The sequence below is a fragment of the Scophthalmus maximus genome, chromosome 14 (genome assembly GCF_022379125.1).
Source record: "Scophthalmus maximus strain ysfricsl-2021 chromosome 14, ASM2237912v1, whole genome shotgun sequence".
In the NCBI taxonomy this organism is placed as follows: domain Eukaryota; kingdom Metazoa; phylum Chordata; class Actinopteri; order Pleuronectiformes; family Scophthalmidae; genus Scophthalmus; species Scophthalmus maximus.
Genome location: NC_061528.1, coordinates 8,845,650 through 8,861,891, shown reverse-complemented (window position 1 = coordinate 8,861,891; position 16,242 = coordinate 8,845,650). Strand labels below are relative to the sequence as shown.

Sequence of the window (16,242 nt, the reverse complement as noted above, 5' to 3'; positions counted from 1 at the left end):
GCTCCGGAATTATGCATTTCCTCAGGTACTGACAAAAAAATGCAAGTCTCCAATTAGACATTTTTCATTGAACTGTACCAACAATTTCTCTGCACTTTTCTTGATTCAATCCTTGAACCAGTCCAGACCCACACATCCCTGCATAAATATTACTATTATTGTATTTTATTTTCTTCTCTGAAGGTCCTTCAACCACCTCATCCCAGGGAATTAAAAAGGACCAGCTTCTCACATCTCTGCCGAAAAACCAGCCCTCGACTACACAGAAACACTGATAAACACTGCCCCCTAATGGCACAACAATATTATTACAGATACTTTGAAAATAACCTCATGCAGAGTCTGTATCTATGCAAGTCATAAATGTGCGGTCTTAGGCAAATCTATAACTTACATAGCTGTCAAGCATATAATCAGTGTATTTTGTTTGCTGGTGCACTGTATTTTGTATTGTGTCCAGCCTGTGAGTTTTTATTGTGCACATTTTTAAAAGGAATCTAAGGGCAAACACTTACTAAAATTCATTTAATCATCTTTTTTACATTTCAAAGTCACAGTTTTCCCAGTATATAATATACTATACATTAGCGTTGTGTTTACTGGTCAACGCAGTTAAGGTTTTCCGAAATATCAGCGAAAATTCCCGCAAAAGAAATGTTAATAAAACCCAAGCACCATGGCTGTACAATCATTTAAAAAAAAAAAAAAAATCACAAACAATTAATAAATAATCAGTGCAAACAAATGAATCTAGAGATCTAAAAACATTTGAGTGAGAAGAGATATCTGATCATGAATTGGTCATGATATTGATCTGATATCTATGGGGGTTAAAATTTGCAGCATCATAAAAGTATTCCCAAGTCTTTTATGGTTCCGGAGGGATTTCTGACGCTAGGATGAGTCCTAGTTGTTCCACAATTCTATTTTTTGCGGCCTTCCCCATACCTGTGCCTCGACACAGTCGTGACACAGACACAGTCCCAAATCACCTGTCGGCTCTCAGTGGACCTCGACCTCACAACTGTCTGCTTTTTCTCTCATTTGCTCTTCCTGAAAATAAATCTCTCCATAATTTTCTGTCAGTCCAAAAATGAATGTTTTTCTGTCTTTGAATCTTCTTTTATTTGAAAGTCCACCATATTCTGTTAACTTCACATTTACACCTTTGTAGTGATCTCATCACATTGCCGTCTGCTACGGTGTATTTACATAAACTGCAGTTTCTGTGTGTCGTTCTTTATCCTCACTGAGGCTCTTCTCCTTTGGGGCTACTCTGCTCCTTATTTTTCTCATTGGTTTTACCTTCATCCTCACTTTTATCCTCCTCTGCTGCGCTGCAGTCCACCTGCTCATCGGAGTATTGCCTGGTCTTGTTTTCTAGTTTGTGGTCTGGTTCTGCGTGGGCAGAGTTTAGAGACTCTTCAAAGGTATTAATATTAGCGTTTTGTATGTTTCTTTTTGTGTGGGGCTCTGAGGCTGCTGAGAGATGTCTGAAGACAGATTCTGTTTTGTTTCAATGTCCTCCCTGTCACTTACAGGACCTGATTCACGTTCATCTTCAGAAAGCTTCTTCCTCGCTGGTTCGTCGTCTTCTCTTGTGTGTGTTTCTTTCTGTAAAAGGCGGAATCTTTTTCACATAAAGCAGTTCCTGAACTGTTCTGTTTTGGCGCAGTGGATGGTTGTTTCTCCTCACTAGATTGGTGTGACTCAGTGCTTCTCTCTGACCCTGGTGAGTAAGAGTCTTTGACACTTTTCTGTGAAGTTTATCTATTAACCTGATCCGAGTTGTCATCTTCCTTGTGTTCACCAGTGGTGTCTTCAGTTCCCATATCTGGAGACTTTGGGGTCAACGGTGGACGTGGCTGAGCAGCAGGAGAAGAGATGCCTTTGGCAGGAGGAGACTTTGCTTTTTCATTTTTCTCCTTCTCCGCTTCTGAAACAGATAATAAAATGGGTAAAGAAATTAGTATAGAAACTGTAACTGTCTGCCATCAGGCGTACTCGATGGGGGTTTTCGCAATGACCAAAGATGTTTGTTTCCCATAAAAGCAACGGATTGCCTTAAAATTATCAAAAGAGATTCAAACACAGCCTCTCTTCTTCTGATCTGTTATTGTGACTTTAAAGAATAATCAGTCAATAAATAGAACCAATAGATTGTTTTAACTATGCATAAACGTGGGTGTTTAATCCAGTGGCATGGTACACCCAGTAACCCTTGAAAAAAATTGTTTTATCTGAACAAGATGAGTTCATGTGAGTGTCATCTCTGTAGAGCACATCTATGGATCAAGGACACGTCTTTACATATTTTCTTGATGGTGCTTTATGATTTTTATTCGAAGACGGAATGCAGCTTAGATAGTGTTTCCAAACCTGGCTGTTCATGAGCAGTGGATGATTCCACATCAGACCGTTTGTCCTCACTATCGTCTGAGAGATCAGCCGGGTTTGTCTCATCTGCCTTCTCTGAAGGTCCTCCGAGCTGATCTGCATCTGAATCTCCTTTGTCGTTGCCAGAGACTTTGTCCTGGTCCTGACCAACAGATAGTTTTCTTCCCAGAGGGGATGAAGGAGGAGATTCAGTTTTCTTATCCTTCTCTGCGTTGTTCTCTGAACCTGAGAGTAAACCATGCAGAGCAGTCTTTGTTTCAAATCACTCAGAGTCAATCTTAATCATCAGTCTTCACAAAGATTAAAGCTGTTTTAATTTTGACAACTAATCTGTTTGTTTTTGATCTGAACAAGAGATTTGAGTGAGTGTCATCTCTGTACAGCACATCTATGGAACAAGGACACATCTTTATATATTTTCTTTATGGTGCTTTATGATTGTTATTCGAAGACTGAATGCTCAGATATTGTTGTTTCCAAACCTGGTTGTTCATGAGCAGTGGATGATTCCACATCAGACCGTGTGTCCTCACTATCGTCTGAGACATCAGCCAGGTCCGTCTGATCTGCCTTCTCTGAAGGTCCTCCATACAGATCGTGATCTGAATCTCTTTTGTCGTTGCCAGAGACTTTGTCCTGGTCCTGACCAACAGATAGTTTTCTTCCCAGAGGGGATGAAGGAGGAGATTCAGTTTTCTCATCTGTGCCTGAGTTCTTCTCTGAACCTGAAAGTAAACCATCCAGAAAGTCAGAGGAGCTGGAAGTCAAAATCTGAGATGCTCTATTTGGCGCTTTATAGTAACCTTTATATGATACCAATAACACAGTAACTGATTATGCAATGAACCAGAGAGCATATCAAGCAGCCTTTACCTTCTCTTGTGTCCATGTTTATGGCCGTGTCTTCTTTGTGGTTGTTAGCAGGGATATCAGGCTCTGGATTCATCTCATCTTTCTTCTTCTCCAATTCTGAAACACATTTAAATTGGGTGAATAAATTAGTATAGAAATCAGTCTTCGCTATGACTAAAGCTTTTTGTTTTTGATCTGAACAAGAGATTTGAGTGAGTGTCATCTCTGTACGGCATGTCTCTGGAACAAGGACACATCTTTAGATATTTTCTTGATGGTGCTTTATGATTTTTGTTCAAAGACTGAATGCTCAGATATTGTTGTTTCCAAACCTGGTTGTTCATGAGCAGTGGATGATTCCACATCAGACCGTGTGTCCTCACTATCATCTGAGACACCAGCTGGTTTCGTCTCATCTGCCTTCTCTGAAGGTCGTCCGAGCTGATCTGGATCTGAATCTTTGTCGTTGCCAGAGACTTTGTCCTGGTCCTGACCAACAGATAGTTTTCTTCCCAGAGGGGATGAAGGAGGAGATTCAGTTTTCTCATCCGTGTCTGAGTTCTTCTCTAAACCTGAAGTAAACCATCCAGAAAGTCAGAGGAGCTGGAAGTCAAAATCTGAGATGCTCTATTTGGCGCTTTATAGTAACCTTTATATGATACCAATAACACAGTAACTGAATATGCAATGATTTAATAAAATATATGAGGGTTATTGTCAATCATTTCACTGCCGTGATGAATTACGTAGAGTCAGGAACAAAAAACACCTCTCCATGTGCCTAAAGTCCTTCGTTCAAATTGCTCTTTACGTTTCCGGACAGTGCCTGCAAAGGGTGAACAGTCACAATCAGCTAAATTCATTAGTAGCACCTTTTAATACTGTGTATCAGTGATGATATATTAATGGTTTGTTAGTGCAACCTGGTTGTGGCATCTCATCTTGTACATTCATGTTGTGTTCTGTAAAAAAGAAAAAAAGATTCTGAAACGTCATCCCTCTGTTCTCTACTTTTTACAAAATACCAAGAAAAATAAAAACATAAGCACAAGTCATGGATAATTATGTTCGCCATAAAAAGGGAAATTGAGAAGATTAGAAATTAATCTAAATATTTCTGGGTTTTACCATTATCATCATTTTCATCAAGTACTTTTTTTTTTTATTTAATTCACTCTGTCAGTGCCATTCAGGCATCTAGTTGAGGCAAAGAATATACATTTTCTTTTGTGAATCAAAAAAGCAGAATGATGAAAATCAGAGAGAAAAGAGCTCAATGTATGTCCTTTCACAGTTATTAGAAATATTGTTTCAGCTTAAAAGGGATGCATAAAACACCATAAACCAGAGGGCATATCAAGCAGCCTTTACCTTCTCCTGTGTCCATGTTTATGGCCGTGTCTTCTTTGTGGTTGTTAGCAGGGATATCAGGCTCCATATTCCTATTAATTTCGGAGAAATTGCTAAGCCGCTGATTAGAGGGAAGTGTGGGTGCTCGGTCAAAAAGAGGCTTCAATTCATCATCTTGGTCCATCTCTTTATCTGACAGATTGAAACACAAAATATATTTAACAGATTAAAATTCTTAATATTGTGTAACTCATGAATAAGAAACAAATGACAGATAAGAGATATGTATCACAAGATGTATGACTGAGTTTTTTTTTTTTTAATAAATATTGATCCAGATCCAGATGCAAATTATCAAAAATATTAACAACACCCTCTATTACTATTTATCTACTCTCTTATTTAACGGATTGTGCTTGTTGGAGGTTTGTGCGCTCAGAGTGCTCTCTAGCTCTTATCTGCGACACTCCCTTTACAAGGTGAACAGTCAACACCAGCCACTGCTACACCCTTTTTAATTAAAACTATGAGTAACAGTCAATATGCAAGATGTATCGCTTGTGTTTCATTTGGAAGAGATACTTGTTCATTGTATTCACCTACATGTTCTGTAAAATCACAAAAAGAGAAAAGAAATCTCTGAAAATGGATCATAACGGAAAGAACACAGGGTCAGATTTCCAATGTACTATGCTTACAGTAGTGAAAATCCTTTTCTTCTAAAATTGCTTTGCTTTTCCACAGCTTTCTTTATTGTTTAATGCAAGTATGAATGAAACACTCATTTAAATAACAAATGTTCAGCTGCTCTTTAATTCAATCTGAAGGAAATCAACATTATAATTGTCCTGAAACCTTGGTCTATTAATAGGATTAGTCTAGTGACAAAAAGTAAATAGACAAACAATTTCATTATTGATTAATCATATAATATCATCTAACTTTTGTATGGACATTTTGTCAATTTGTCAGTTAATTGTAAAAACTATTTTTAGACATTTGTTACGTGCAGTCCCACATCTTAGGCTGACCACTGAAAACATGCAATATCATACCTTGTGTTGCAGCTCGTTTTTCCACATTATCAGCAAAACATGCTGTAAAAGAAGAAGAAAAAATAACAGTGGGTTCTATTTCCGTACATAGTAAAGAACAGAAAAAAAGTGGATTGTGTTCAGTACTACAGCATATAAATTGCTTTTCATACATACTGTTAGTAGACCTGGGAGACAATTTGATCTCTTAATAACAACCTTGCATCATCATATAAAACTAAATATTACATTTAGTCAACTCTTGGACATAACTTGGTAATACATGAGTTAGTATACAGTATGTGTGTAGTATATATATATACTATATCTCCTTGTTTGCTTTTTTTACTATACCTTTATGTTTTAGTTTGCAGAACAATATGCCCAAACCCACAAGTAGTAGTATAATGAAGATGGCGATAAGACTGGCAGTCAGTGCAACAGATGAACTTTCTTCTACACAAAAACAAAAAGTCAAAGTTACAACAAATTCTTATCACATTCCTTATATAAACAATTCTCATGGACTTTAGCTCTGATCACTTCAGTATATATTTCTGAACAACGATAGGATATGTCCATTGTGTGAAACGTTTATTCCACTGTCATAATAACTAATTATATGTTGTTGATGTTTCATTTTCTCTTTCATTTCCTGGCAGCAGTGGAAAGAAAAGAAGCAAAGAGTTGTTCGAAACATCAAAGTCTCTGCATCACATTCAGTGTTATCATTTCTTAATGAAACCCATGACGTCTGGTGGGTAAATTCTGAGAATATCCATGTAAATTAGTTTCTGAAAGTTAATTGCTTATTACGCCAAATTCCACAAGATCAATTTTAAACATACAGTAGAGTCAGTAGAGAAATCTTACCAGAGTAGCAATTCTTTGGCGTGAATGTCGCCGTGTCATTTGTCAAAGGGTTGCTCACCATACAACTGTATATTTTATCATCATGTTCATCCTCCAGAAATATTGTTAACTCATGGCCGGGCGACACATTTCCACTTGACTCCCACTCATACTTCATTAAGGACAGAGGGTGTGTGGGCTCTGCAGCGCAAGTCAGCGTTGCCTGGGCTCCACTTGTATCAGAGCTGCCATTATTCATGTCACAGGATATGGTGGGTTTGGAAACCTTGCCTATATAAATGTATAAATTAAAATGAAAACATAAATTAATATAACATAGCATATATAACATGTATGCCAAATGCGGTACTAATAAGTTTAGTGAAACATCATGGTCATTCTGACAAATGACTGTAACAGTATGGTTAAGACTAGGCTTGGTGGAGGAATGGTTAAAAGTAACAAGACACTGACTGCCAAATGACATTAAAGATGTTAAAACTGATTGCACAATATAAAAAGGCACAGTTACTCCTACATTGGCACTGAAGGTAGGAAGGTTATGTTCAGCTGACTGTTTGAACACACCGCCAATATTTAGTGGAGGAGAAAAGTTGCTTGTTTGAAACAGTAGTCATTCAAATCAAAGCAATAAAAAAGTTTTTTATAAGTGACATTAAATACTATTTTGATATCTTGAGTTACTCTTGGATGTGGCAAGCAAGTGAACAAGTACAAAGGTCTTATCAGCAATGTAATGTAGCACAACATAAAAGCACTCCAGCAGTCTTGCATTCAAAATCCTGCACAAACACAGAGAGAAAATGCTCTAACGGTATAAAAAAAGTAGGTTGATTTGCAGTAAATGCCCTTTGTGACATTATCAGATATTTAATTATTTGCCTGCGTTGTAAATCAAGCTCTCTTCATGCTAAATGCCATTTTGCCAGAGCAAAGGATATATCTTAAAAGTGACATTACACAATAATTTACAACCGAGGATGATACTGGACACTGGACATGTGAATTTTTTTTTGCAACTATGACAAAATTCTAAATAGGAGAAAATTGTATGGAAGCCAAAGATTATCTGAAAGTGAAATCTTGCAAATCGCAGCTAGCTTGCATGGCATTGCACTGTATGATGCATATTATATACAATATGTGCCTATATCAATACGCCAAGATTGCTTTCCATTTCCCACATACTGCCCATTCAAGTGCTTAGCAAACATGCAGCATATGGGCTGAAAACGCAGCGGCATTTCATCTAAACTAAAACGCTGTCATTCTTTTTGCTATGGGTTTTCATCACAACAAATAAAACTATGCCGTTATATTTGTGTAAAATCCTCTAACATTACTCGCTCTACTTTCGAGGGTTGCCAGTTCCTTTACCATCTTGTTTGTAAAAAAAAATCCACCTGTTGCCCATGGCGAAGCTCAAACTGCAACTTGATTTGTTGGAGGATTTCTGTAGCAACATATGAACTCCTAGCTATAGTATAATATAAAATGCAGGTACCAATATGTAAACAATTCATAAGTCAACTGTATATGGGGATATTGCCACTTTGTCATGAAAGTATGTTTTAAAAAAACAACGTACCTATGACCTCTAATGTATAAGCAAACTGATGAAACTTCTTGTTCGCGTATGTTTCCAATCCATATCCTCCGCTGTCTTCATATCGGAGGTCTGTGATATATAGTTCGGCGGAAGCCCAGTCAAGAGTGATCCTGTTTTCATATGGGCTGTACACCAGTTGCTCCCTGCCATTAAACTCCACCACTTTGTTGCCATTATGTGTCCACAGAATATTGTCATGTTGACCAGCGACGGCTGGCATCAGGTGGAGTTTCTCCCCCAGGAGATGGTATGTAGGAGGCTGTCCAGAAACTAGACACAGAGAATGGAGAGGTGGTGAAACATACAGGATGAATATGTGAAAGAGTTTAGTATTTTTTTAAACAAAAGTGGTCGATTAGTTACACCTTGTTGTTTTTTTTTAAGATTATAATGTTCAAAGCTAAAACCATTTGTTGATTCATCAGTTAGTCAAGTTTTCTAGCAATGGATGTTGCTGCATCAAGCCTTGAGTTTGTTGCTTTGCAACAACAAAACCAGTAATAATTTGTCCCATCGTTAGGGAAAGCATAATATTCTAAATCTACTTGTCTTTTCGTGACAGCCAACAGTATGGTTTCACACATTACAGCACATTGCGTTGACTTTGACAGAGCCAACTCCACCCACTGAAGAAAACAATGTGATGCAGGTGAAAGATATCATGACGGATTGTTGAGATGCACTTTCAGATTGCTTTTAGCAGTGAAAAGTGCTCTATAAATGAAATGTATTATTATTATTATTATGTCAGACACTCTAATATGCTATATAATATTTCACACACGCACACGCGCACATCCACGCGCACGCACACTACAGCTTCAAACAGTATCACTTTTTTAAAGTTAAGTGTATCGGCTATATGTAAAATATAAATATTTTAGCATGCATAGATATACAAATAGATGGAGTTATTGCTTGGCAAGTAAAGCTGTGTTTCTAAACTGACTTTTAAATTGAAATGTATTCTTTGTAAGTCACACAACTCGGTGTGAATCATTCACTCGAGTCCCTCGGCACTGTGGCTTCCAGCAACACTCGAATAAAATAAAACAGAAAGATGAGTAACCATGGGCAGCCCAGCTCACCGAGGCAGGCGGTGAACACGCAGCAGGCCAGGAAGTCGCGACGAGCCATTCCTCCGAAGACGCGGACGACTCGCGGGTACAAACCGGCTCCGTCGCGTCGCCTCGACTGTCACTTCAGTCGCGGGGAGGAAGTGTCGTCGGTCTCGAAACACTCGCTCGAGCAGGTCATGTAAGTTTCCCTCGGATGTGGATTAATAGTAGGCTCACCTGCGCAGGTGAGACCGACAGGTGTGTTCCGCAGGCTCGCGAGTTCCAAAGCGAAAGTTTTTTTTTCCCCCGGCGCATGCGTCAAACTTGAGTTTCCGGTCTCCGTGATTTTCGCCGAGCCTCGCAATAACTTCCAAACCAAACATTACGCATGACGTCGATGTCAAATATCGTGATATAATTATATAAAACATGTCCACAGGTTAACGGACAAACTTTGTGAACATTCCTTGAAGACTCTTTTCTTTCTTTTTTTTTAATCTCAAACATATTTTTGTGTGTAGACATTGTGTTTGCCAGCGGAGTGTTTCCTCTTCCTTTCCGCATCCTTCTGCAATGAAAGGCAATACGTATCGAGGTGACCCGCAGTGAAGTCCATTTGAACGGAACACACTTTCCCCATAAGATACTTTTTTAAATGTAGTTATTAACCAGTGTTTTAGTTTGAAAATATACCGGAAGTTCGATTGTTTCGTTGTCTGGACGCGACATTCCCCCCCCCCCCCCAAGAGTTGTGAGTTTGAAGAGTTCAGATAGGACAACAGAATATGTTTTACCCAAAATTTAAGACTATCTATCTTCACCCAAACCAAATGGTTATAATAAACAGGGCTGATATCATGTTTCTTCTTTGTGGTGTTGAAGAAATGCGATGCACATGAAACATTTTTCAGTCTGCCTTTGTACTCTGTTTTCATTTCAAGTAACAATGTTACGTTTTTTTCTTCCAAGGCAGAATTGACAACAAATGTCAATATCCATATTTGCAAATGAAAAAACAAGTAAGGAAAAAAGGACAGAAACATCATATAAAAATAATGCGTTGTTAGGTAAAAAGTTTTGGTCATCAAAACATTGTACCATCTCAAATTTGCAAGTCAAAAATCACACTAAATGACCATTGTCATGCATGTAAAAGCATTTATTTAATTCACTTTGAATGCATTATTTTTACAAACATTCTCAGCGACAACATGGCCCTGTTTTGCAGATTCCTGGGTCATCGGCACTTGGAAGCAGGCGTTACTTTGTGTACAGTAGTATTTGTGTGTAGGACTTCATGAGTGTCACACTGCCGTGGTGCGACACTCCCATGGGTAAAACACACTCCTCTGTCAGCACCTTTAGTGCAACGTCCCAGCACATCACTGTAGAGATAACCTGGTTTTTGTTATCTCGGCCTCCAGTGATGAAGAGTTTGTTGTTACAGGCAGCGATGGCGCAGCTTGCCCTCTCCCCCAGACGGGTCACAAGGGACCACGAGTCAGACAGAGGGGAGTAGCAGTACATGGCGTGGATGGCACCACCTGGGAGCAGACAGAATTAAACAGTTACTATACTGAGTTAATACATATATACATGTGTAAACACATCCGCTTCTCACACAAGAACCTCATTTTGGAATGAAACTTCGATATTATTATTGAAGGCCAACACCAGATTTTAGTCACATTAAGGCATCAAGTCATGATAGTGCAATATGCAAATATGCCATCATAAGTAAGACTAGAAAACATTTAATTAGCAAAATACATGTATTTAGTTACATTCAGCCACAACGTACCAACTATATAGATGCAGTTCTTGAATGTTACAGCGTTAGTGCATTTGGTTTCAATGGGAATTGGTGCCTGCAGTTCCCAGCAGTCTGTGCCCGGTTCCCAGCGCTGAACCTTGTCAGTTGCGAGCTTTCCGTTCGGCCCGCCGCCAATCACATAGATCCATCTGTCAAAGCTTGCAGCAGCAAAGGAGCTCACGCCTTCTGCGAGAGGTGTCACCTGCAATAAAAACCAGCCCAAAGGGCCTGTGAGTATACATGTGTACTGACGTTAGCCTACAGGCAAGAGTAATATGTTCGGTATATTATTTAAAAGCAGTTTGCCTTATTATGTATCAGAGGCACATTTGCATTGAGCAGCATTTTTTGGTTAAGTTACACTAAAGCACCACTATAATGTCCAACTTTTTATTTTGTTTACCTGTGTCCAGCGATTATGAAAGGGATCATAGGCCTCTACACTGGCAAGTCTCTGAACTCCATCGAATCCACCCAGCACGTACACCTTCCCCGCATTGACGGCCATTTTGTGTCTCCAGCGCGCAGTTGACAGGGGCTCAATTTGGATCCACTTGTCCAGGGCACCATTGTATTTCCAAACATCATGCTGTGTCTCCTTCCCTCCTGCAACAACAGAGGTATGTCACCTACAATGCACACTATAGCTTTTATTTCAAATCATCAATGTGTCACTGCATCAGTATAATGAGAGTATCTGTGCTCTAGATTGAGGAATAGAGTAATCATCAATGACTGAGCCGGATCTTTCATCGTATTTGTGGTGCTCAACAGTTAAAGAAACCACAGGTAAGCTGTCATCGCAGGATCTCAGGTCACACATCTCATAGGAAATATGTGTTTTTTAGTTTTTTTTAATGAAAGCATGAATGCAGGACTTTTCTCACCAGATATGTACAGTTCATTGCGGAAGGTGATGCAGGCGAACTCCACCCATTTTCGGTTTTGGGTTTCGTTCTCCATCTCTGTGAGCGGCAGCCTGGCAACATCCAGCCTGCTGCGTCTAAGTGGGTCCAAACAGGTGACAGTGGAAATGAAGCGTTCGTCTTTGGTGCAGCCTCCGATGATCAAGAACACCTCTGACAGAAAGTGGCGTATGCGCGGTTTGGTTCGTTCCGAGACCACCTAGAAGTGCAGTAATTTATGAAACATTTGAAAAGATAGTAGGCAAAGTGATGCAACTTTAGACCATTAATACTTCAATATATAATCATCAGTGTTTCAGATACAATATATATATAAATGGTAAGAGTGTTTACAAGTACACAAAATACATTTTTAAGGCTGATCCACTTACCTCCCTGCCAGAGAGGTGATAGCTGCGGGCCTCTTGCAACAAAGGAAAAGCCTCACTGCAGTGGCGTATCAGTTCATCCGGCTCCACTTTTTCTACAAAGTATGCCGGATCCAGCAACGGCAGTCGCACATGCGAGAGCAACATGGCCAGTAGAGGACAGCGTTCATCCTGCCGGGCTCTCACCCAGTGCATGAGTGCCTCAAACACACACTCCTCACACTTCACACCAAGGTCGTCCCTCTTTAGGACAGTCTCCATCGACTCTGCCGGCAGCTCGAGGAAATCCTGCTGCAGCACCACCTGGGAGAACTGACGGGTGATGTAGTCCTGAGTCGTGGTCTTCAGGGCCGGCAGGGAGTGACTCTCAGCCAGATTCAGGATCCCGATACAATTCTCCAGGTGCAGAGACTTGCTCAGAAAGTCAGCACATGCATCCACCACACGCAGGAACTACAAGAAACAAGGCCAGTGCAGGAATCACTGTTGCTTTTTAAGAAGAAATCGAGTAAGCACTCTGATGTACAGTACAAATCGAAGATTACTCAATATTTGGGTGAATTAGCAGATAAATCAATTTTACATTTAGAAGACCTATGAGCTATACTAGAATTTCAAAACATGCCAGACTAAAACCGTCTTGTATCCTCAGACTTTATCCTAAACCTTTAACTGATTTTAAGTCTAACATCAATCAAAACATTAAAACTGCCTATCAAGGAAGTGAGGACCAATTGTAACACTTTTTTTTTTTTATCTTCAACATCTAAAACTCAAACTGCTTGTCACAAAAATAGAAGTACCAATGACAACACCTGCCTCACATGTTGTCTGGCACAGCTGTGTATGGAAAACTGATCCTGAGTGTAAACAACTGGGCAACTTTCACTTCTCTTTTAGTGCAACACTTAAAATGTGGTTATGCACATCAGCAGCACCATCAGATTGCCAGAAGTAATAACCTTAACATAATCTCTTCTTCCTGAGTGTAAACAAAAATGTGTTTACCTACATTTTTCATTTCTTTTTGCTGCTGATTCAGCAACATGGTGGATTGTGTCATGCCTTTAATGTGCCATGTGTGTCAAAAGACTGATAATAATAATTCAGTGACTTTAAATGCATCGACAATCTACTGCACTGTACAGTGACACACATTATACCGAATCAAATTGAAACAAGAAAGACAAATCTTATGCCAATGAAACCTTGGATCAATCTAAATATATTTAAATATTATTAATTTTTTTTTTCTTAGGATTTAGGTTGAGGGTTGGGTCTTTTAAATCAGTGGCTTTACATCGATTACATGGCAACGTCATATTAAAAATCCATCCCTTTCGTAATTACAGTGCTAATTATATTTTCCAAACTATTCAATACTTATTTTTGTCTCTACTGCATCCAATGATAGTGCTTAAAGTTTGTTGTCGATAATGTGTTCAATAGATATAGGAGTAAATATGTAAGTTCCAGTAAACTAACTGAGTATCTTAAAATTGTATTTTAAGTAGCCCGCTACTACTATTCTACTAAAAGAACTAGACAATCATGTGTAGGATAGCTTGGCCCTGGTGGAGGTATGGGCCTTATTGAGTGCGATTCTAGTTTTACCTGAAATTGACTTGCAGCCTCAAGTATTCTCTGGACATTTGAGTGTGTGAGGAGGGCTCGGCTGGTGTAGGTGTACTCCAGGAGAGAGCGCATTGTCCCGCTGTCTAACCCCTTTATTTCCACACAATCCTCATGACTCTCCCTCAGACCACTGCAAAACATCGCCCTGCACAGGAAATAAACATCAAAACCCATATATTAAACCCAGCAATCCCCTCACAATAGAGAAAAGACAGTGCTTTATGTTTACCTGAAGTACTGACTGGCAGCAGCAAGAATGGCTCTGTGGCAGGGGAAGCAATGTCCTTCCACTTTCAGTATCACATCAGTGAGTTCACTGTTCACTCGCAGGGTCTCCATGCCTCTCTGCAGCTCAACAGGTAGGCCCCCATCTTCCCAGCACAACTCACTTGCTCCTGTCTGGTTCTCTCTCTCCTCATCTGGGCTGCAGTCGTTCCCAATCAGAGGCAAGTGGTCGTCTGTGGTGCTCTCCAGTGAGTCACTCATCTTTTATGCACCAGAAGCTCTTCAGAAAACCGACGGACAGCTTGCAACTTCTTCAGGTGCACCTGCACCCGTGAGAAGACAGAGAATCATGCCCTGTGGTTTGTGCTTGCAACATATGTGTCGCTCTGAGAAGTGGATTTGTTTCTTCCTGTCCTCCTCGCACTTCCTATTCCTGTTCGGCAACGAACACGTGTGTTGCATTGCTCGTTTCTAGCCGCTAGACGCTTCTTGTGTTGACAAGAGTTCCCCTAACTTACCCGAATTTCCTCATTTGTCAGGACCCGAGACGGCAGGTTTCCTTACACCAGACATCACCAAACAGTAATAACTGACACTCTACATGCTCATGTGGTTGAAACAGAAGTATCTTGTTGACACAGGGTTTTTTTTTATATACTTCCTGTGTTCTTATGAATCATGATCAACAAGATCTCACTTCTTGTTCAACTGTCATCACTCCGTTATTCTGGCACCTAAGTGGGACTGGACTGCCGCCTGTGACCGGAGGGCTGCTGCAGGATGGATGTGGGTGGGAAACTGTCAGAGCAGCTTCTGCTCACTGAGGTGCTCATGCTACTGCTACTCACACTGCCACTAAGTCATAGTATAAGGAGTCATCGCCAGGGTAAATAATTACCTTGCTTTGTATTAGTTTATATTACTTATAACATCATTTGAGGATTTAATATTATTGTTATATCCTGGTACTGTCTTCTGTTTCTATCATATATAAATCACATCTCTGTGATTTTACAGAATAATATGCATATTATCATAATTTTGTTTTCATTGTGTATATCTTTAATGCTTCATCTATATCATAAAGAGTTCAGATATCATGCCAAATTTGCGCTGCCTTTTTTTTCTTGAGGGTCACATGATTCTATTACACTACAAAGGTATTGTAGAGTGTATATTATACACACATTTTTTGATGTCACCTCTCTAATTACCTTAATTTAAAATGTTATCTTTACAATATTTATTCATAAAATAATAATAATAGTTAATCTATTTTTCTTACCTGTGCACCTGTAATGTGATTTTGTCTTTTCTTGTCTTATCTTGTCTTATACTGGGGAGGTGTGAATGAGTCTCATTTTCCTCTTGTTTGACAAACAGATACATAAAAGCCCCCTACATTGACTGTCAGAAGGGTATTTTTGGTTAGAAGCGGATAATCAAATATGAAAGCTGCAGCAGGAATCGGTGCATTTGTCTTCTCCACCAGGTGGCTCTATCGCCTCACTGATCTGCAACACAATTTCAAACATAATCTCAATGAGTCCAAACTTACCTGTTTCCAGATTTGGTAAATGGGTCAAACCTGGACCCGGGCTGTTTCCTAGCAACACAATTCAACGCCAGACTCTTTATCTCCCAGTATGAGTACTGTATGATTGGATTACAGAGAGCCTATGTTGGTAAATAAAGTAAATAATAGGAAAGACAGAGGCCGCACATATATCTTTTAATGAACAACTTTCAGAAATGAAGGGGATGACGCTCACATGCTTTCACTTCACCTTGTTTCAGGTATGGTTGTGGTAAAATAGCGCCTTATTTTTCATTTTATCATCGGGGTGATTTGTGTCCAATTAATTTGTCATCACATTTGACGATGCTGTCAAACAATATAATGCACTTATGTCATGTGTAGTTTTAATCACGGGTTTGACAAAACTATTTTGTAAGTCTATTGTTTTGAACCCCCCCTCAACAGACCACCTGCACACTCAGATTTAAAATACATATATATATATTTAATAATGAAAGTAGCCTTACAAGTTAGTACAGAGTGTTGTAACTGTAGACCTACGTGCAGGAAATATGTCAGACTT

General features: G+C 39.4%; 2 protein-coding genes across 5 annotated transcripts; both read right to left on the bottom strand.

Annotated features, from left to right (window-relative positions):
* Positions 1–511: 511 nt before the first annotated feature.
* On the bottom strand, positions 512–9,483 carry LOC118282809 (protein starmaker). Of its 4 annotated transcripts, XM_035604266.2 has the most exons (13): positions 9,204–9,481; positions 8,095–8,385; positions 6,507–6,776; positions 5,988–6,089; positions 5,655–5,696; positions 4,621–4,791; positions 4,173–4,211; positions 4,019–4,075; positions 3,582–3,821; positions 3,271–3,366; positions 2,880–3,122; positions 2,380–2,622; positions 512–1,936 (listed from the first exon to the last, which is right to left on the bottom strand). In XM_035604266.2, the coding sequence occupies exons 1-13, from the start codon at positions 9,250–9,252 to the stop codon at positions 1,767–1,769; spliced, it is 2,013 nt and encodes a 670-aa protein (XP_035460159.2). In that variant the 5' UTR covers positions 9,253–9,481; the 3' UTR covers positions 512–1,766. The 4 variants fall into 4 exon arrangements, with proteins under 4 accessions (XP_035460159.2, XP_047193311.1, XP_047193310.1 ...); XM_047337355.1 differs by lacking the exons at positions 2,880–3,122; positions 3,271–3,366 and having other exon boundaries at positions 9,204–9,483; XM_047337354.1 differs by lacking the exons at positions 3,271–3,366; positions 3,582–3,821 and having other exon boundaries at positions 9,204–9,483.
* Positions 9,484–10,311: 828 nt separating this feature from the next.
* klhl6 (kelch-like family member 6) lies at positions 10,312–14,655 on the bottom strand. The gene is made up of 7 exons (XM_035603928.2): positions 14,145–14,655; positions 13,895–14,060; positions 12,284–12,733; positions 11,874–12,111; positions 11,390–11,592; positions 10,975–11,188; positions 10,312–10,717 (listed from the first exon to the last, which is right to left on the bottom strand). Exons 1-7 carry the CDS (start codon positions 14,399–14,401, stop codon positions 10,434–10,436), a joined length of 1,812 nt encoding a protein of 603 aa, XP_035459821.2. The 5' UTR covers positions 14,402–14,655; the 3' UTR covers positions 10,312–10,433.
* Between the last annotated feature and the right edge of the window lie 1,587 nt (positions 14,656–16,242).

What these genes read in the sequence shown, in the direction of transcription:
- LOC118282809 (XM_035604266.2), bottom strand. Translation starts at nt 9,252, where the DNA reads ATGGCTCGTCGCGACTTCCTGGCCTGCTGCGTGTTCACCGCCTGCCTC. An exon ending in AAACATGGACACAGGAGAAG is followed by an intron (nt 4,212 to 4,620) that starts GTAAAGGCTGCT and finishes TCTTTTTTACAG; the next exon opens with AACACAACATGAATGTACAA. An exon ending in GACTTTAGGCACATGGAGAG is followed by an intron (nt 3,822 to 4,018) that starts GTGTTTTTTGTT and finishes GGTTTACTTCAG; the next exon opens with GTTTAGAGAAGAACTCAGAC.
- klhl6 (XM_035603928.2), bottom strand. Translation starts at nt 14,401, where the DNA reads ATGAGTGACTCACTGGAGAGCACCACAGACGACCACTTGCCTCTGATT. An exon ending in CAATGAACTGTACATATCTG is followed by an intron (nt 11,593 to 11,873) that starts GTGAGAAAAGTC and finishes CTGTTGTTGCAG; the next exon opens with GAGGGAAGGAGACACAGCAT. An exon ending in GAACTGCATCTATATAGTTG is followed by an intron (nt 10,718 to 10,974) that starts GTACGTTGTGGC and finishes GTCTGCTCCCAG; the next exon opens with GTGGTGCCATCCACGCCATG.